General features: G+C 37.1%; 2 protein-coding genes across 3 annotated transcripts; both read right to left on the reverse strand.

Moving 5' to 3' along the window:
• Positions 1 to 1,826: 1,826 nt before the first annotated feature.
• On the reverse strand, positions 1,827 to 16,960 carry LOC119073373 (acetyl-CoA carboxylase). Its single transcript, XM_037178796.1, has 18 exons — positions 16,563 to 16,960; positions 14,271 to 14,438; positions 13,656 to 13,801; positions 13,465 to 13,586; positions 9,529 to 9,754; positions 9,032 to 9,461; positions 8,492 to 8,967; positions 8,107 to 8,432; positions 7,194 to 8,042; positions 6,109 to 7,125; positions 5,711 to 5,985; positions 5,493 to 5,652; positions 5,242 to 5,432; positions 4,449 to 5,182; positions 2,918 to 4,387; positions 2,509 to 2,847; positions 2,213 to 2,350; positions 1,827 to 2,153 (listed from the first exon to the last, which is right to left on the reverse strand). Exons 2-18 carry the CDS (start codon positions 14,377 to 14,379, stop codon positions 2,019 to 2,021), a joined length of 7,143 nt encoding a protein of 2,380 aa, XP_037034691.1. The 5' UTR covers positions 14,380 to 14,438; positions 16,563 to 16,960; the 3' UTR covers positions 1,827 to 2,018.
• A 2,533-nt stretch (positions 16,961 to 19,493) lies between these two features.
• LOC119073374 (uncharacterized protein C3orf38 homolog) lies at positions 19,494 to 20,749 on the reverse strand. 2 transcript variants are annotated; one of them, XM_037178798.1, is made up of 5 exons: positions 20,444 to 20,749; positions 20,271 to 20,389; positions 20,188 to 20,239; positions 19,792 to 20,149; positions 19,494 to 19,735 (listed from the first exon to the last, which is right to left on the reverse strand). In XM_037178798.1, exons 1-5 carry the CDS (start codon positions 20,559 to 20,561, stop codon positions 19,594 to 19,596), a joined length of 789 nt encoding a protein of 262 aa, XP_037034693.1. In that variant the 5' UTR covers positions 20,562 to 20,749; the 3' UTR covers positions 19,494 to 19,593. The 2 variants fall into 2 exon arrangements, with proteins under 2 accessions (XP_037034693.1, XP_037034692.1); XM_037178797.1 differs by having other exon boundaries at positions 19,792 to 20,389.
• Positions 20,750 to 21,329: the final 580 nt, after the last annotated feature.

Consider the following 21,329-nt stretch of genomic DNA (forward strand, 5'->3'; position numbering starts at 1 on the left):
TCAACCGGGAAATCGCAGTAAATGCGAACACACATGCACAACATTTGAGCGATGATGCTGAACCGGAATTAGATGAAACGGATAGAAGGGCCAGCTCATACGCGGCTCACCTCAGCTCGAAAGAGGCTCAACTTGTCACCGAGAATCAGGCCATTCGAAAACAAGCACTCATGCGGTCATCATTGAAACGTGTATGAAGGAATACAAGGAAATGCCTCATCACGCTAGAGAGGCGTATGTACAGGGAGGCAATTCGTCAGACTGAACTACAGATATGAAACGAGGAAGTGAAGCGCCTGAGACGTCGGCTGGAAAACATGTCAGTAAACCAGGCGTAGTGATACCAAATTTCGCTTTGCTACACTCTTTAGTAAAGAGTGGATCGAAGCGATTCAGACCAACTACTCGGATGAATAAAGTAAAAGCCGCCGTCACAACCAATTTTTGGAATAAAATTCCATAAAATGCTTTAAATTCTTGATATGTTTGTAGTAATTAAGAATTTAATGGAATTTTTAGGAATTTAATTCAAAAATAGGTTTATTGTATAAAGTAAGCCATGTGAAAGTTTATCTTGGTAATGAGGAACGGGGCTTTTCTTCTTTTTTGTACTAAAGAGTGAGAAGAAAAAACCCATTCAGTGTTACCAGCAGAACTTTGCATTAATTCCCTTGACTGAAAGTCAGGGTCTTATGACAGGAAATAACCTGAATTAACCATGATATTTCAAAAATGTGCTACATTGGCAAAAACGTTAAATAATAAATGAAACCGCCATAACTTCCGTAATTCTTATCCGATTTTCAAAGTTTTTGTTTTAATCGACGAAGATTGAAATTTTTGAGGTTGAGTTCGTAGACGGATATTGTTAGAACAACGAGATGGGAGAGATTCTACACAGACGCTTTTCCTTGTTTTCCTTTTGTTTTAATTTCATTCGGTTTTAGTTCAGAAAAGTGAGTTTTGAAGCTAAGTTTGAGCATGGATTTACGTAAGGTATAACGTGTTTTCGACAAGTAGCGTAACTCATGTGGTTAAATTCGTACATGGGATGTTTATTGGACTAGTAATGTGGGATATACGAACATTTTTGCGTTAAAATGAATTCTTAACAGAATTTTTTCGTTCCTAAAAAGGCATGAAAGAGAATATTTGAACGAGTGTGAACTTTTACACGAGTTCTATTTTGTGTAGAGGTAGGCAAGAAATACGTCACCTTTTGAACGCTTTTTAGTAGACTATATAGAAGACTCATGACAGGAGTAAAACGTAGCTCGCTGGACCTTTTTGTTTCTTCAGAAAATTAATTTAAATTTGATTAAAATGAAATAAAATTCTGTTTTCTAAATAAAAGAGACAGCGCTTTTCATCTGACTATAATTTTGTGATCGTAAAAACACCAGCTCATTTAAAAATTGGTAAGAAAACTAAGACTGGAATTATTGAAAAATTTAGCCAGTCAAGGGACCTGATCCACCCGAGTGGTGGGGCCTGGTTTAAAAAAATTAAAAGTTTAAAATTCAAAATTAATAAAATAAAAGAACAGCTTGTATAATTTTGCGTTACCGTAGAATAAAGATCTAGTCCATTGATTTTGTCTTACCATTCTGCTCATAATTTGGATGAAATGAAAACTCTCCGGGATTTTTTTTGTGAAAAAGAAAATGTATTTTTTGATACAAAAAAAATCACATTTGGAATTTAACAACACCGAAAATAAAAGAAACAAAATATTTGACCATTGATCGTTATAAATAGTTTCTTAAACTAAGTGCGAGATTGTGACCCCCCCAATCAATGTTATTAACAACAACAAAATTTCTTTCTTTTTTTTTTGTAAAATTATTTGATGATCTCTTAACAATGAAATAATAATCAAGAAAAATAATTAAATATTAGACGGGGTTCGAACACGTTCGAAATGGGAAAATTGATGGAAGTAAATAGAAAAATGAACAATTGACGATTTACACCATTTCGAACGTGAACCTTTTTTGTGTTATATTGAAATTACATCGCTAACCTAAATTGCTAGCTTCAGCGCTTTTAGCAAACTCTAATTCGGACAATTTACGAACCACTTCACCGCGTTTCGATGCTGTTAACGTCTCACATATTCGAATAACGGAATCAAGCGCCGCTTCCGGGCAATCCTGTAACGAATTCGATAGTTTGGAAAACATTCCACAAATTTTCATATTTTTAGTTGTACCTTAAGTGCATCCTCAATTTGTGATATGACAGCATCCTTCTTGACAGCATTCAAATTCAATTGTACGGTTGAATTGGTGTCCTGTTGCGTCACTAGCCAATCAACTATCTCTTTGTTTTGCTGCCACCAAACGTGCGACTTGAACAATTTAGAAAACGGAAAGTTAATGATAATGTCGACGCTCTGATTCTAGTTCTAGAGAACATTTGGTGAATCTACCTTTAGCAAACTTAAGTTTTGCGACCCAAAGAATTCGTTTCTCAACATTTGAGTAGACATTCTAAATTTTAACTCACCTCTGAAGCACCCTTCTCCTCTAAGAACCATCTGTACAGCATTGCTCTACCCTCTTCAACCAATAGATTACTTTGTGCACGCATGATTTCCTTGACCATTTGGTTTTCCAAAATCAAACGTCTTAATCGCCAGTACAACCAGCTTCTTGATTCTCTCCACGCTACAATTTCGTTGATGCAACCCTTCTCCAGCGCTCTTTCTGGCGTATCGTGCAAATCGGCAAAGTGAACAGCTACGGTGTGATAAACGTGTGACATCGAACGGGTCCTTTCGCGAATCTTAATTTCGAGTTCAGCGACCACTTCTTTGTCCTCCGTTTGTGTGATTTTTTGTTTGAGCTGAAAAGTGATGGGAAAACGTGTTTAAATTCTATGCGAGGAATAACGGTAGCACAACGACATCACTTACATTTGCAATGACTGGATCCAAACGATTGATGGTTTTGATTAAGTCCTTCTCTTTATACTTGATTTCAACCGTTCCTTCCGGTTCCAGTACACCTCCACGAGATTCAGGGTCCATGTATGATTCCATGTAACGTGGATTAATCAATGAATCCAACACAGCCCAAGCTCCACCGCGTAATTCAGCATTGGGTGGGAGATAGACCAAAACCGGTTGTTTGTATTCGCGCAACCCATCAACGATATACGCACCAAACTTGACAATTTGCTCGTACATGTCTTTCATGCCACCGGAAAATCCACGCCAATTGGCGAAAATCATCAACGGAAGCTCTTCACGGCCGAAATCTTTGATCGCTTGAGCAGTCTTGTAAGATGAATCTGGATACCACACCTGACCTGCTTGCTGCAGTGTTTTCGATTCCGAATCAAGATTAGCTGGATCAGCTGGCATTGTAATTTCAACTGTACGCGTTTCGACGGCAATCACACCAACTGGAATACCTCCGAGCCGTGCACGACCAGTAACGACAGTTTTCGCCCACGGTTCCATTATCTCGTGGAAACTATCCTTGTCAAAGAATCCACTTTCCCATTCGCCCGGATTTGTTGGATTCAACCGACCAGCTAACATGTCTCTGGGATCGTAAGGTGACTTTGTCGGCATGAAACTTATTGGGCGTTCAATTGGATCACTTGGCAAGACGACCGGTAAACGTCCACCTACTTTTTCTGGCATGTAAGACAGCCAATTGAGAATCGTCCAAATACCATCCAAATCGACGGCGTCAGTTTTGTGCGTCACACCATTCGGACACATAATTTGGACACCGCCCAACTGATTGTTTGACGAATATACATTACGACCTAGCAATTTATTCAGCGCAGCATATCCCGTAAGAATAATGTGCGAGTTTTCGATTTGAATCGTCCTCTGACCCAATCGAACCACATACGAACCAATGCCGATTGCACGGCACGTAACCATTGAGATCGTAACAATTTCATTGTAAGCTTGCGATGTTTCTCCGGCGATCATACCAGCGTAACGCAGATTCTCGACGCCCAGTCCATCATCTTTGCCAATGATGTCAGTAATCTTGTATCGTTGCTCACCTTCATCTTCGATCAAAATGGCACGTAACGATTTCATAGCAGCCAATCTACTGTAGTCCTCGGTCGACAAATACAAATATTTGAATCCTTTCTCCGGTTCGTCTGGATCTTCCCACGCGATTTTAAATGCCGATTTCACCTCCTCAGCCAAACCGATGCGGGCACCACTGTTACAGGATATGTAAATGCGGGGCACTTTTCGTTCTCTAGCCAATATTGATGCTTTGTTGAAGATAGCGTATTCTTTCGGTCCAAAAGAACCAATGAGGTAGGTTAAGTCATTAGCAATTAGGATTATTTCTCGACCATTCGGGAATTCGGGTGTGCAAATAACGATGCGCCAGGCAACCATTCCACACTGTAGAAAGAAAATGTAATTGAAGAGATTAGCGTGACAACACAGATCACCCCACACTTACATCATTTTCACCCGGCAATCGTTGCATTTCTTCAAGAGTATCACCGACAACAACCAACTCCACCACTTCCAACAAAACTTTTTCCGGCATTCGAATGTCAATCAATGGTCGGGCCTTCGAATATTCCTTCCAATGTCGTTCAGCCATTTGGCGGAACATGTCCGGAATGTCATACGCATACGTAGTGCCAGCCGATTGTGCCTGGAACCGTTTCTGTTGCAAAAAGTCTTTCGTGAGATACGGTGTGGATATGGCTAGTCCATGCAAAGGTCCTTCTTTGGATCCATACGACATGAATTTGATGATACCGGTCTCTCTATCGGTGACTTCCGTGTACATTGCAATGTTTAAAAAGTAACCGGAATCGTTGGCAATGCACAATCGTATTGCTTGGGTTGGTGCTTGCGGCGCTTGTCGAATAACCATTTTCAATTCGGCTTGCAGAACGCGCAATTTCCAAAGACGAGGACCATATCTCATCACCATGCGCGTTACAGACTCTTCAATTTTAGCCGGATCCATGATAACCGACGGCACAAAATTCAAGAAAATGTGATTGCAATCGGTGCGTTTGGCTTCATCATGTGAAAATGCTACTTCCAGTTCGTCCATTGCCTCTAGAAGCACTCGTTCACCTTCATTCTGTAGGTATTCAAAGGACGCTTCTTTGGTAATCAGATCAGAGTGACGGATAATTGATCTAATGAAGAATCGATAGTCTGTCACTTGTAGGCCTGCCGAAAAAGTGAAAGAAATTAGAATCCAAACAAAATTGGAGGTTTTCAGAACCAACCTTTGGCAACTTTAGCTTTGCCCAAGTACAAATGCATTTTTTGGTTGGCAGTTTGCAACGCTTCAAGATCGTACGTTCGCATACGATTCAGTTCTAATTGGAAGGCACATGCCGGTTCTAAATGCCGGTAGATCCTATCCTCCTCAAAGTTGTCTCTTGCACGATAGGTAAAGAACTTCGGGAATTTTTGTCTGAAATGTGAATCAACCAGTAAAACACAGAAAATAGTCGTGCAATGGTGGTGCCCTTACTTCTTCAAAGCTGCAAAAGTGATTCGCCGCACTCGGTGCTTGAAAAATTCTTCGCGATTCAATTTACAGAATGAACCGAAACATTGAGCCATTTGATTATCGTCCATGTCTTCAGTTCCACGTACAGCTACGCTTAGAATATGCACCGGTTCACCTGGTTCTATAACAAACGATATTGTTACAACGACCCTACGGAATGTGATTTTCCATTGTCTTACTTTGTTCGCCACCATCACTGGCTGGAGTTCTAGTAACCGGGTCAGACAACGAAACATTAATGGATGTACTCAACCGATGGCCATCCGACTGCGATTCAGCCACATCTAAAGCGTCTAAAACTTTACTGCTAATCGATGCTGGAGTTGAAAAATCTTCGATTAACTTCAGGATTTCTTCGGATTGCTCTTCGAAATGTTCGAATGAATTAAATGCAGCCATCCATCCAGCTCGCATAAAGGAATCTGTCACCGATACATCGTGATTGTCGGAGAAACTGTAAATAACAAGAAAAATATTCGTAAGACAGAACCACTCCCCAATTTAGCATCTCTTCTAAGCGAATTAAATTTTTGCAAATGTCACAGAACTAGGTTACCGTTACAGTATATTGACTTACCGATTGGGATGGGCTGTCGGCAGCATAAATTGGAAATGAACCAGCGGAACATCGATTCCGGACAAAGATTCATCCACATGCTCCAGGCACGTTAACTCATACGATATGTACGATCGACGAATATACACCTCCAATGCAGCGTTGCAGACATTGCTGTTTGTGTGATAGAAGAAATCGTGAAGAATATCAAAGATCGAAGTTTCGGACAGGATCAGTCTCTGCAAATTCTCCGGATGGAAGTCATGTCCGTACGTATCCACAGCTGATAGGAAAATCGATTCCATTTGGTTGTGTCGTAACTCATAGGCCGGCTGATGGGCTGCAATCAACACTTGACGAGCCTTGAGAGCCACGCGAGAATGTTCGGCACGATTAAGCGATGTCAGCTCATTCAATGTGGCAGCCAATTCTTCGGTTAAGCCGGGCTCTTTTTTCTTTAAGTGGTCGATCAATGAAGTGACCAGTAAATTCTTCTTGGATACCTGACTGTGCGAGAAAATGGTGTTGACGACGGAAAGCATATCGTCCTTGTGTTTCTCTCTCAGCGTGGTTACACATTTGTCGTAATGTCCATACTGGAACTGACATTCAACGGCATAGTATTGACGTAGTAGTTCGTGTACAGCTGTCTTCATACGACCACGAATACCGTTACGATATCGTTGCACCAACTGTACGATGCCTTGTGTCGTTAAGAAAAATACATCACGATCGCTGCGCTTTTGTAGTGTGGCTGCATGACTGTCGATAACACTTGCAATATGTTGGGATGGAAATTGCGACAGAACGCTGGTAATGTTTCGCTCATACAACGCCATCAGTTTCCTGATTTTCTTTTCAACTGACACAGGAATTCGTCCGGATATCGATGAAATTACCTCCTGCAATTCCAGCAATGGAAGATTGCGATCTCGTAAGCTGCCCATAAAATCTTCGATCACCGTTTTCAGGCGTATTTCGTTGTATTTGTCCGGTAGGCAATAGCCGGCTAAACTATTTTCCAATATGACTTTGGATCTAGAAAAAGGAGATTTCACAATTAGTTTGGCTGCCACTCGTGGACTACAAACCGAAATTTAACTCACATGTTGTACTTCTTGTTCAACTTTTCCTTGTTATCAGATGGTTGGGAATGGGTTGGGAATGGGAATTGGTACGGTTGGGCTACAGTCACCAAAGACGGATCATCCAATTCCAAGTGTCCGATAACCATACCAGCCTCGAGTACTGCTCCTGGCCGTCGGTCAAACGAAACAGTACCAGCTTCTTGCGACGACAGAGTCATGACCATTTTCATCACTTCAATTTCAGCATACGGTTGACCTTTGTTGACGTAGCCACCATCCTCTATCAAGAAATTGATTAATTTTCCCGCCGATGGACTGCGTAAAATCGATGGATCGTTTTCCTTTTCAAACACGCACGTTTGGTTGCCGATCACGATGCGATAACGATCGATTTCTTCTTTCATGTAGGTTGTGTGACTGCCACCTTCTAGCGACAATAACATTCCTCCATCGGATAGACGGTGAACTTCAACTTCTTTGAACGAATCGTTCATAATCAAGAAAAAGTTGTTCGGGCCACTTTTGCACACTTGAACTTTATAGCGAACGCCTTCACTGATAAGCTCAACATCAATTACGTTTGTTAACGTATTGGCAGCTTGAATCTGTCCTTTTTCTAGCGATGTTTGGAATGATCGGAATGCGTCGGTGATTTTTCGATCGGCGATGTGCAATGCGCCAGACACGACTCCAAGTATAATGTCAGGCTTTTCAGTTCGTATGCGTTCAGCAATGAGCGCATCCAACCATGCGGTGTCAATGGTATTTTCCTTGAAGCTTGGTGTTTCCAACAGGGTAATCAAATATTCGACGGTTGTACGGAAATCACCGCGAATCGATAAATCCCGGAGTGCGATCACCAGATTTCTGAAAATGAAAAACGAAAGGTCAGAGACGTTACACAACAATCCGATTGATTCGGAAGACATACTGTCTAGCTTCCTGACGATTGTCTCCGGCAGAAAAGCAATGACCAAATTGAGAATCGGCAAATTCGTGTAAGCCACCCGATGCAGACACACTGAAGTAACCCCACACTTTTTCACTAGAACGGAAATTGAGCTCTTGAACAGTTCCCGAACTCGGCTTGAAACCTTCATCTGGATTTTCTGATGTAATACGGGCTGCAATAACGTGGCCTTTCGGCTGTGGTTTGTGACGTGGATTTTCGAAATTGATCGTATAGTCATCCCATGGACTTTCGCCATAAAGAAGTCGAATATCTTTGATGCGATACAGCGGAATGCCCATTCCAATCTGTGCGGATCGAATGAGATTGATTTTTTTGTTGATGAAATCGAAATGAATGTTCGTACCTGCAATTGACAAGCTGGAAGATTCACTTCGGCTACCATCTCAGTGCAAGGATGTTCAACTTGAAGACGTGGATTCAATTCTAAGAAATAATAATTTCCTTCGGCTGTGTACAAGTACTCAACGGTACCGGCACTTACATAACCAACCATCTTAGCCAAACGAACAGCAGCCTTTTCCATTTCCTCGAAAATTTCCGGTTGTGCAATAATAGCTGGAGCTTCTTCAATAATTTTTTGATGTCGACGTTGAATTGAACAGTCTCGACCGAACAAGCTTATCGCATTCCCATATTGATCAGCTAGAAGTTGTACTTCTAAATGCCTAGCACCCGATGCAAGTTTCATAACAAAAATGGGAGAACCAGGTACTTCAGCTTGAACTTGACGGAATGATGCTGGAAATGCTTCCGCAGAATCGACTCTTCGAATACCTTTTCCTCCGCCACCTTCAGATGCCTTAATCATAACAGGATAGCCTAATTGAACAAAGATTAAAGGTTTGAGTTGGGGCAACAACCCTACAACAACAGACAAACTCACCGATTTTAGCAGCAGAATGTAAACCCTCTTCGGCAGTAGTAATGCAACCCTTGTTGAACAATTCCGTAGAAATTTTAATTCTTTTACCATTGTACTGCGCCTTCAATTCAGAACCAGACCAGGCTAATGTGGGAATATCAGCGGTCTGTGCTACGATTGATGAGGCCACTTTATCTCCGAGAGCCCACATAGCACGTTCTGGCGGTCCCAAAAACACAATGCCATTTTTATGCAGCAATTCAGGTAACTTTGGATTTTCAGAAGCATGACCCCAACCGGCCCACACAGCTTGAACTTCGTGTGTTGTTGCAATGTCCACAATGAGTTCAACATTAGCGTAATTGTTATTGTTCGATCCTCCTTGAACGCCGACATATTGATCGGCCATTTTAAAGTACTCGGCATTAGCTTGCAAATCTTCAGGAGTAACCTAGAACAGAACCAGAGGTTTTTTTTAGGATTTTTTTTCGTTTTTACATTTTTGGGCTAGTTTTTACCATAACTAAGAATTTAACAGCTCTCTCATCTTGAAACATATTATAACACCAACGACGCATCGATCTCATACATTTTACAGCTGCTATTCCATTATTAGCAATTAAAATCTTGTTAATGGCCCGAGTACCACCAAATTTCTTAACAAATTCTTCCGTAGTAGCGATCATGAAGTCACGATGTTGATAACGATCTTGACCAAGACCAGTGCCTCGGGACATACTAGGCCTATAATGAAACATGAAAAGAAAATAATTTTTCAGATGGATTGGATTAAACGGAAAATTCATTAAAAGTTGGTCTTCGTACTTCAACCCTTGGAAGGGAACTTGTAGTTGATGTGGTAATTTCGATAAACATCGTTCCGCACCAACACTTTCGATCGACATAATCTCGTCATTACTATTATCGTCCGACTCAATGTTAAAAATGAGTTCATGGTCCTGATCATTATTATCTAATTCAAATTGTTTGCTGGATTGCCGACGAATCATTGTCGGTGTATTGTATGTATCACCTTCTTACAATTTCTGATTAATATTTTCTTTTTTAAATTAGAAATCTTGTATGGCAATTTATACTGACTGCGATATGTTTACAATATATGAGATAGTGTTTTATGTGAGCCAGACATGAAATGGTATGCTGGATCTCAAATAAAACTATTGTTAACAGCGAAACTTATAAGCATGTGTGACTCGGTAAGTGTCTTTTTCTAACGGAAATACTCATAAGCCTTTTGCGAGAATAGTTATTGTGCCTTAGAGAAGTATAACGATGAACACTGAACAAACAACAACGATGCCATGTTGTTGTTGTAACTTTACCGACAATTTTGATTTGTCTCTAAAAATGTGCGACATACTGACATACACTTTTGTTTACCTTTCATATTACAGTAAACAAATCGTCACTTTCAGTTATTTTTTTTTAAAAATGCGCTTGTACTTTAGCACGACAACAAATAATTTAATTACGAAGTGCAATTACAAGGACCGCAGCATTTAACAATGAAATTAATTGAACGATTGACCGCTAAGCCGTACATAATTGTTCATGTACATTCAAGTGTGGCAAGATATTGTGTTAACAGAAAATATTAAAATTTGTTGAAAAACAGTTACAGTCAAGCAATGAAATTTCAGCATGAACTTGCTTCAACCGATCCACAAATACAATCAAAACTGTCTATTCTTGTTTATACGGTCGAAACTGCTACACGCACGCACGTGTTAGTGGTAAAACCGTATAAAGTTGTATAAACAGTTTTGATTGTTTGAGTGGATCAGCTGAAAAACAGCCGAAGCAAATTCATGCTAAAATTTCACTACCTCCGACTGTAATCAATTGAGTACTGATTTCAAATTCGGAATGTACGTAGAGGTAAACTACTCGAATAGAAGAGCTGAAGCCGACTGAATCATTTTTCTTTAAAGTAGCAACATTGAAGTATAACACAAAAACATAAAGAAGAAAAAGGTGTTCGCACATTGATATTGTTTTCGGAAGTTTCTTAGTGGTTTCCTTGAAAAGGAACTAACAGGGCCGAACAGGGCCTGGGAACTCAATATGTATGATGATGATAATTGAAATGCCATCATTGAACTAGGGGCTATGATCACAATCATAATATTGATATTTTACACCACATAAAATGTCGGAAATTTTGCTAATCATTAAGAGTAATTTGAAAGTATTTTTAGAAGGCACAACTCATGTGAATGCACGCCTATAGATATTCATTCTCTAAACAATGATAAGCGACCATTATTTTAAAATGTTGCTATTTTGAAGAATCGATTAATAAACCAGTTTCGTTGAATTTTATTCCGAAATATCTACGATAATCATATTACACGAAGCCACAATCATCGGACCTGTATGTTAACGACAAAATCATAGTTGGTAATAATATTTTCTATTAAAATAATCGATAAAGCTGATGATAACTCAATGTTTATATACACAAAAAACAAACAAACAAACAAGTGGGTGATAATCACAACGGTAAGCCAGCACCCCACGAATATATATGTTGAACGAAAATTTCGAATAAAACTTTGGTTAACCATGTTTGCATAATGTGGAAAGAAGAATTGATTTGAAATTTGTACGCAAGTTTTTTGTTATTAATAGATTTTGCCGGTAGAAAAGATAATATTGATGACAGTGAAATGTGATTAAATAATTCGATAGAGCCTCGATTGGCTCGATGTTTTTTCTAAATTAAAACTGTAGTCATGCTAGACATGGCATTGTAATGTTCAGATTGAAATCGTTCATAATTACACGTGTCCAGTCAACGAGTATTCAAAGGTAAGTTTGTTGCTGTCCGCATTATTTAATCTTACATTGTCAGGATGACAGAGCGTTCATAAATCTCAAGTGTAAACTTTCATAGAGACTGTGACGACAAGTAATTGCATTAGGAAAATCGTGAAATATCTTCGTAGATGCATCCGGATATGTACGTGTAACAATCCTAAATCAAATAATCTATTTGAGAGTGAATTTACGAAATCTTCAGAACACAAATTCTTTCGACATGATTTCGCTATGCCATAGAATGCTAAAATTGTTTTCAACTTAATTGGTGTGTTAATTGCACAACAGCACTTCTGTATAGCACACAGCACACATAAAACTGTCTTTAATTTGTAAATGCAACAACATCGATCAGCATAAATTGCCGCTCGTATTACATAATCAATATTGACCATGTAAACGCAGTCGTAAAACGAGTGGTCATTACATTTTCGTTAAAATCGCATTCTAATTTTCATTTTCTTTTTTTAACTGTTTACAATATGTTTCGATTGACCATCGCAAAACTTTCATTTGTTGAATGACCACAACTAATGAATCTCTTTCAGAAATTCCATTAATATACACGAAAGAACAGGTTATTTGTTATGCGAGTTCACATTTATTTTAAACCACGAAAAATTTGTTATGAGATGATCGCGTATGCAAATGTGTTAACCGCACAAAATTCGGTGGTATTGAAACAATTTGATGAAATATCATCAACATTTCATTCTATCTCTCACTGATTCAATTGTTTTTCCGTCAAACACTGCTTTACACAGCGTTTTCCTTCTTTATCCAACCGAAGGCATATATTCAATACATTCGATAAAACAATGCTTTGTAAAAGAAAAACAAATTAAAAAAAAAGAAAACTACAAGTGTCAGCGGCTGTGACGAAACGACTACGAAAAATATACTGTGCAGTGCACCACGGTTTTTTTTAGTATAGGTACCGGTTTTTCTTTTAGTTTCAGTCCGTGTCACGATGCGACTAATACTAAACTAAGAGACTGAGAGCTCAACTGATTTATTGTGGGAAGGTATACCATACACACGATTGAGGAAGAGTGGTGGATAGTCGATTTATATCATTCAAATTGTATGTGTATGTGTGTATAACTGAATGTAGCATGCAACATGAAAATATTCATCAATTAATATTCACAATGTGAATTTCACATGTTTTGTGGTACATATATTTACTACAAACAAATGATTCACTCGTGTTATCCACACTTGTCTTGTTGTTTAGGTATGCAATTACCTGGCTGTTTTTTATCAATGATGTCTGGTTCAGTCATCTTTCTGAGACTAGACTAACAAGTTGCAAGTGAACGAAACTTAAGGCTGTTAGAGATTTTTTTTACCGATTACTCGCCGGATACAATTTGTTTTAAAATAGTTTTCGTAATATTTTTGTTCAAGAAATTACCACACACAACAGTAGCAGTATTTTCAATTTTCAATTAATCAATCAATTAAAACTAATCTGTAGTACCTCCGACTAACATGATTCATAATACTATTTTCAATCATTTGAGAATGACAAGAATCTTTCACCTATCACATATTCTTATCTCAATTAATTGAAAGCAGAAAGTCCCTAATAGATCTTAAAATTTGCATACCTCAATCGTTTCCTCTTTTCGGTAACATCACTGGCACTGCCATATTTACTTTTGTTCATATTTTGTGGAAACTCATCAACAGCTTCCCTGGCCTCTTGAATTGTATCGACATCCTCACCAACCTAAACCGAACAACGTTACTATCAATGAAACAATCCATCGAAATTAACCGTTTAAATTTCGTTACGTACAATGAAACTTGGTTTCAAATCACTGGTATCCTCAACTTTTACTTCATTGATCTCTGCCATTGTACTATCGTGTACAATGTCTTTGGTATCCACTATATTAGTAGTTTCGGTAGGGCGATCAGCGTCAGAAACTGATAATGGATTATCTGAAACAATAAAGTATAATGCGCATTATTAAGTCGTATGATTTAACAATGTCGGAGTAATGTCATCAAAGTTGATTATGTGATTACAATGAGACGTGCATTATGTGATTGTGATTGTGTGCATTAGGTTATTGGTTCTTTACACTTAGCTACACAAACCATTCGATTGGTTGATAAGAAATCGTTATGGAATGCAGAAAGTGTATAAACCTCTGAACTAGAATATAATACTCAAAACAGTTGCCACATTCCATTTACCGAGTGCAATTCTGTCCCTAACAAAACTACGAACCACCAAACATCAACTAAAACTCTATTTACATGTTGATCTCTTTGACCCAAGTATGTACAGAATTACGAGTGATTTTATTACATTATAATTCCACCACACGTCATCAACATTTTGCTGATTTTGCTGTTAGTAAGTAATGTGCAAGTTTTACTAAGATACTTTTAGTAAATAACATACTTGCTTCTATGTGATTGTTGCCGGTGGAATCAACCGATATAAGGTATCGCCGGAAAGCCTCACTTATAGCCACAACTATTGTTATCAGAGCGATCATAAAAAGTAACATTAGATCATAGTTTGCGTTTGTGGCAAGTGGTATTTCAGCAGCATACAAGATTCATCGAGCTGAAAATTACTTCGCATAAATAAAATTTCCTAAATAAGGTCGACGATGTGATTAACATGCAAAATCAGACATCGTGAGGAATGAGTAGCGATGCTTTTAGTTGAAGAAACAGCTTGCACAATGTGAAGTAAAAGTAAAAGTGAGAAAACGTATTTCTGAGAAAGAAGTTCTTTCAACTGAATAGAAACAGTTGAGCGAGAATTTAATAAGAAACCATGGTAGGTCTTCCAAACATACAAATACTTTGAAAACTTTATGAAGTACTCTACTATACATCATACACATCGTGAACTCAACGTACACCTCGGTAATCAATTAATAAATGTAAAAAGTAAGCAAAATAACTAAAGTGTTTCCGGTCAGACTTTAAAAGAAAAAGGTAAAACCGGGCAGGGTAACACATGAATTATTTAAATTTCAAATATTTTTGAGAGAATATCGGAATATTGGATTCGAGTTAACGAAACGAATAAAAATCAGAAATGAGCAGGGAATATTTTATACTCAATTCGGATTATAAACTCTGCTATCCACATGTCTGGTAAAAGCGTAGGCTTCACAAACATTTTGATGTACCCTAGCGAAAAGAGTGTGTACTTTATGAATAACCCCCTAACAAAACTTGAAACATCTTATCTGCATGTCCACTTCTCTTATCATAGAGTAAGGAAATATCTTTCAGTTGAAAAAAATTCTCAATCAACAAAATCAATCTAAATGAATTTTCACTCATCAAATTGTTTTATAAGTGGTCAGACCATTCATGTATAAAATTGTAAATTATATAAAGAAAAGGTTACAATGTCAGAAACGTTGACATAATTTCTGATTATTCGCCATTAGTTTACATAATAACATGCAAATAAATGCTGCTCAAATTGACTACGCATACGTGTGTTTATACATTTCAGGGAGATCAGATCATAAAATGAAACCCAAGCAAAACGAAAATTACTTATCACGAATTACAACAACTTGGTCAGGTCATATCAGTGTTAGGTTGAGAATTTAATTTTTCGTTTTTTTGACTTTGATTTTATTTGCTTTACAGCTGTACGATTAGGTACAAGTAGTAACCTTTTGTGTAAGATTGATATAACCAATGCGTAGAGAAGCATTTGTAATTACTGCTACAATGCTTGAAGAAAAGGGAAAGGAAGAAATTAAGATGGTCCCATTTAGGGCCTATTTTTGGGAATTTGAATTTTAAAAACTCCGAATCATTCTGGAAAAGATCCGGAAAAAACAATTCGGAGTTTTCGGAGCTTCTTCAAAAAATGTCACGTTCCTGGTTTGGCTTTTCTTTTATTTTGTGGAAAATATCTGATTGAATCTGTCTTCTAGCACAATTGTTGAAAAGATAGCAGTTCTCTAGCACCGACACAAATCAATTATGTCAAACAAAAGAAATTACCTCAATTTTACATACAAACAGGACCTTTAATTGATTTTTGTGTTACTAGAGAGCTGCTAGAGATGTAGATGTTGCTTCGTTCAAACCGGAGAACATATAACTTGATTTATATCAATTTTAATAATTTTAATAATTCATAGCAAGACTTTTTAGTTACATTGTAAAATATTTCTTCGGATCAATGCACAAGATGCACATCATTTCAAATTGAATACACGCACTCGCGAGATAACAGAATTCAAATGGCAACAAATAATATGAAAAAGGCATAGGCAAATGGAACACTAGAAAATAAGTTTCAAATCGTTAATCGTCTAAGCTTGAGAACAAAAAAATTGAATTTGCAAAAACATCCTGTTATCAATAATCTCGTTTTATCAATTTTTTTAGCCATTTTAAAATATCAATTTTACTCGATTATGCAATGGGTCATACGAGTTAATGTGTATCGAAGAAAATTTATTTTGTTGAAATTATTAAATGGAAAATGTGTAATACACATTGTGCATCCTCCATTGGAGGATTGCTCCAAACGTCTTTGCATTATAAGAATGGTATAAACGAGAGATTCACAAAATTTCAACCTTGTAAATGACCTTTGCGGATGAAAACATGTGGTCAACATGGTATTGTTATTGTTGAATCCATGTTCAGAGATCATGCTCAAATTATCGGAGCATTTTTTTATATGTGTGTATATTTTACTTGCCTTCCGTCTCCGTATTAATTAGTAAAGATATGCACTTTCTCAACATTAATTCTGAAGTAACTCAGAATAATTGACAATTATTCTATCGCGAACTATATATATACGAACTAAACTTAATATTATCGCGCAAAAGTTGTCTTCACAGAAGAATGAATTTTTATTTTATTGTAATTAATTAGAGCAAAAGTCCACACGTTTAATCGACCCAATTCGAGTAAAAGAAACAGAAAAATTTCCCTTCTTTTACTGGCACATTTTGCATTATTTCGAAATTTACCAATAACCCCAAGTAGCCTTTATAAATAATAAAAATTTATTTTATTAAATTTATTCAATTGATTTATAATATGAGTTTATTCTAAGCAACACTTCAAATGTTCGCGCCGGTTCGACCGCTATCACTAAACTGAATTAAAATACCGAAGTTTGTAAATGAAACCACACATCATCGGTGTGTGTTTTTTGTTTATTATAACGACAATCATGCAATTTATTTCTCCTCCACAAAATGACCACAATCATAGAATTTATAAATTCGAATTGTAAGTATATTAGGACTTGTGTCTATATATGCATTGGATGTGTCGGTGTCTTCTTCATTCGTTTACAAGTTCAATGAAATGATATCAAAGAAAAGAAAAAAAATTGGATAGGAAATGAAATTAAAAATATAAATTCCACGATTCTGTGTTAACCGGTGTGTGTTGGTTGATATTTTGGTTATTGCCTACAAAACACTCGGCTTTGAAAATTTGCAAATTGATTCGACGAATTGATTGTTACATCGCCTTAGACATAATTATTTTATCTTAAATATCTGAATCACATGTTTTTTTAATTGAATATCAAATAATTTCTATAACAGTGGAGAGTGCGACGGAATTGGAAAACATAAACACAACTCATTATGTCATGGAACACAAATGAATCTATGAATCTATGTACAGAACTATTTGTTACATTTTGTCTACTCTTTACTTCATAATTTAATACCTAAATTGGCACACTTATCATTCGGTTCCACCAAAATTTAGAATTAATTTTCTTCTGATAGATTACACGACGCTACCGCGTTGCTTATCGACCGCGAACTAAATATCTAAACGTCAAACACACGGAGCGTGTAATATACATACGAGATATATGTATCTTCTACTATAAATTCGCATACAATTACACAATTTCCCATACACCGACATCATCATCTGATAGATGGTGATGGTGCGAGCAATTTTGTCCAATAGGAGAGAACGCTTTTTATTTCTGAAGAATAAGTATCAAGGTCATTGTTATTTTGTTGTTTAGAAAATGCTTCATTTTGATAGAATGTTTGTGAGGCAGATCATGCCTTTTACATGTGTGAAAACATTCGTGCAGGCGGTAGTAAAGAAACAGTTTGGCTTTTTCTTATTTGGTAAGTCATGACAATATAGCAGACGCGCGTAATTCGTGATTAATGAATGACTATCTACTACATTATGAATGCGAGTTGTAGATTGTCCATTCCATTGTTAAGAGAGGTCAAATTTACGAAGGATTTACTTCAGTTAGGACAGCTTTGTAAAAACAGATTTGTTCCGATATAAGTTTGGACATACATTGTATACCTAAAGTGGCTAATTACTAAAACGTGCGGTCTAAACTGAAACTCCACAATCCACAAACTGCAACGCACTTCAAGCATGAGTGGTACTCTAAATAGGGTACTGAAACTGAAACAGGAAAGTGTATCGAACAATTAGTACTCTATTTGGCAGTTGTCATTAATAGCACTTTTGCTTGAAGTGCGTTGCAAATAGTAAAATTAAAGAAACATTTTATTTATGAATTTTGCGGAATCTTGATGATTATTACAACCTTATTGATCTTTGGTCTCGGTATATCTTCATTTCGTTCACAATAGCCTTTTGTTCCTGTTTGAATTCCTTGCTTGTTCTATCCAAAAAATTTAGTACAATGAATTCGTTGTAATCGACTCGTTGTTGTAAATTGATAATGTCGCTCAAAATAATGGAAATTTTTTGTAAATGGGTCATAGCCAACTTCACTGCCCTATTTAGCACTTGAATTGGTACAAATAACTTGTAGTTATTGATAGTACTTTCCCATGTATCGTGAAATTTTTGAAAAAATGCATCGATTTCTACAAGTACTAATCGATCGTCCAACGAAATAACGTATGTAACTTCATAATCAGCAAGTTCTTTATTAAATTTCGTTCTCAATTTTTCTCGCTTGTTGTGCCATGCCTCGGACAGTTCGAGAAGTGATCGAGTTGGATTACTGGATCTGGAAAACGGCGGAACGTTTTCTTTATTTGCCATTGTTTTGTTTCTTTAGGTTCTTAATTTCACCACTTAAAATTTTGACCAAATTGTATCACAAGGAATTTAGAAGATCTGTGCAAATGAACGTCCCTGTCTTGAAATGTAATTTAGATTTACAATCAATTTGTATTTTGTATATTATTGTGGGTTACTAGGATTTCATACGAATAACATGCTCAATGGTCACTATAAGACAAGTCATGTAGCATCTTACTCCAGTCTACACTTGAAGAACCATAGAAATCCAAACATTTTCTCAAAATTCTGCATAATCGTAGATAATCCAAACTCAATGATCTTCGATTTACACTAACCTATGGGACACAGGGAGGATGCACAATAAAAGATGGAAACAATTCTGTTCATAGACAGTCAGTGCAAAAGCCATACATCCATGGTTCGAAGTCCGTGATACGGCGAGCCGTAATTCATTTAAAGTAGATACGAAAAACGAAGTTGAAATCACTTTTTGTCAATTCATAAAGAGCGTCACTTTGGGCTGGTTGGCTAAGTACTTCTAGTCATTCTTCCAACGAAATCTAGGAAACGTATTCCATCTATTTGAACATGCTGATGTGCCTTAAAATGTAAAACGAACCATGACTTAACAAAACGGACTCTTCAATTTTTATTGGAAATACTCAAACTTCAGACAACGATAAACGAGACTTAGACGAAGCACAAAAACAACTCCAGCTGCTTTTTCATAAGTCCATATTGGTTGGTGGTGGTAGTGCCATCATCGTTTCTAAATACGAACATTCCTCAAGTCGTGGAGCCTCTCTCGGACTGGACGAATTTAATCGCATTCGCAGGTGCTTGATCTTCCAATTGCCGTCAGCGTATCTGATTAACGAAAATATTACACCGGTGTTCACAAACCTAACGCATGCAGTACTTACGGATCTCTCAGCAATCCAAACATACACTCGAAAACACCAATAAACACTCCCGGTGAGTGTAGGGTACCGCAACACAGTACCATAACCAAACCATGAACATTTATACGGCCCTGAATTCCATCATGACAATCGTTCGGATTGAATAACAAATTGTCTTGACTGTGCAAACTTTGCATTAGTTCAAGAAGTGACTGTGATCCGGAACCTTGCTCCTGTCGCACCAATTGACCTGATGCAATCATTTCAATCGAATATTCTGCGTCGGCCCAAAAATCTACAATTTTCAATTGACTTTCGTTGCACATTTTGAAGAACCAAGTGGAAAACTGGCGCGACATTTGATGAATGGGAAATTGATCTTCCTTAGCTGCTTGATGAACGGACTGATCTGTACACTCCGATTTCTGACTAGATTGGTCGCTGAATTTGTGGTTCCAAAATTCGAACAATCTTTCTAGCAGAATAGGTTTGCTGAAATCGGCTGTTACTGACACATGACGGGCATTTAGGTATTGAAAAATTAGAACTTTCGTGATCAGTTTTCGGTTCATTATGCTTGATATGCTCGGTGAATGTTGTATCATAATCGATATTGCATCTGGAATGAATCATTGTCTTACATGATTTGAAGACAGATAGTGACAAAACAAACCTTCTATGTCCGTTGGCTGGAGCATATTTTTCGTTACCACTTTTGCTGTGCTAAATATCAAATCGTCATCTTTATGGTAGTCAAAGAAATCTTTAAGGCCAGCACGGTGAGCGTTCATGATGACATACTTTGATCATTGGTTATATATGTTTCGCTATCGTTGATACGACAAAATATCAGTCAAGATTTTAAAATGTTTTTTGCCAAAAACTTAGATTTTCGTGGAAAAATATATTTCTTAAAGTTTTGGTTGTAAACAAACTCGAAATGACAACAATCCTCTGACACTCACACACTATCGCGTTACTGACATAACCAAAATTATTTCAGTTGCCATCACTGCAACAACATCGATTCCATCCATATAAATATTTCGGACGAACCGCCAAAGTTTAAAACATTTTTTTAATGTTGCTTGTTGATCTCCAAGATAAGTAATATCTTAATATAATTAAGTATACTCAGATAGAAACTGATAGTGATCATCAGTTATCGACAACGTCGAAGAAAATGTGCAATTACCTTGTGTTCTCTTATAACGGCAAATGTATGTTCAATAAATTGAAGTAAAAGATTTAAAAGAATATGAGACACTGAAAAGTCTACTTCTTCTTCTTCCGTGACGAATCTAAAAAAAACTAGCAGATTTAATTGAATCATTAGAGTCGTGTTGATCAATATTCGTTGTATCGATAGTACTTAACCACTTCAATCATAAGTGGTACACTAAATAGAGTACTGAAACAGGACAGTATATATCAAACAAATTTTGGTACTTTAAAAAAATCTGTAAACATTTTTCATACAAAACAATACTTTTGGCAGCTGTCACCCGAAGCAATTTTGCTTGAAGTGCGTTGTTATATACAAGAAATCGTTGTGAAAT

This window comes from Bradysia coprophila, unplaced genomic scaffold (assembly GCF_014529535.1).
Source record: "Bradysia coprophila strain Holo2 unplaced genomic scaffold, BU_Bcop_v1 contig_138, whole genome shotgun sequence".
Classification (NCBI taxonomy): domain Eukaryota; kingdom Metazoa; phylum Arthropoda; class Insecta; order Diptera; family Sciaridae; genus Bradysia; species Bradysia coprophila.

What these genes read in the sequence shown, in the direction of transcription:
- LOC119073374 (XM_037178797.1), bottom strand. Translation starts at nt 20,561, where the DNA reads ATGAACGCTCACCGTGCTGGCCTTAAAGATTTCTTTGACTACCATAAA. An exon ending in CCAGCCAACGGACATAGAAG is followed by an intron (nt 20,390 to 20,443) that starts GTTTGTTTTGTC and finishes GATTCATTCCAG; the next exon opens with ATGCAATATCGATTATGATA. An exon ending in TTTGGATTGCTGAGAGATCC is followed by an intron (nt 19,736 to 19,791) that starts GTAAGTACTGCA and finishes TTCGTTAATCAG; the next exon opens with ATACGCTGACGGCAATTGGA.
- LOC119073373 (XM_037178796.1), bottom strand. Translation starts at nt 14,379, where the DNA reads ATGTTACTTTTTATGATCGCTCTGATAACAATAGTTGTGGCTATAAGT. An exon ending in CTGTTAAATTCTTAGTTATG is followed by an intron (nt 9,462 to 9,528) that starts GTAAAAACTAGC and finishes GTTCTGTTCTAG; the next exon opens with GTTACTCCTGAAGATTTGCA. An exon ending in ACATTCTGCTGCTAAAATCG is followed by an intron (nt 8,968 to 9,031) that starts GTGAGTTTGTCT and finishes TTGTTCAATTAG; the next exon opens with GCTATCCTGTTATGATTAAG.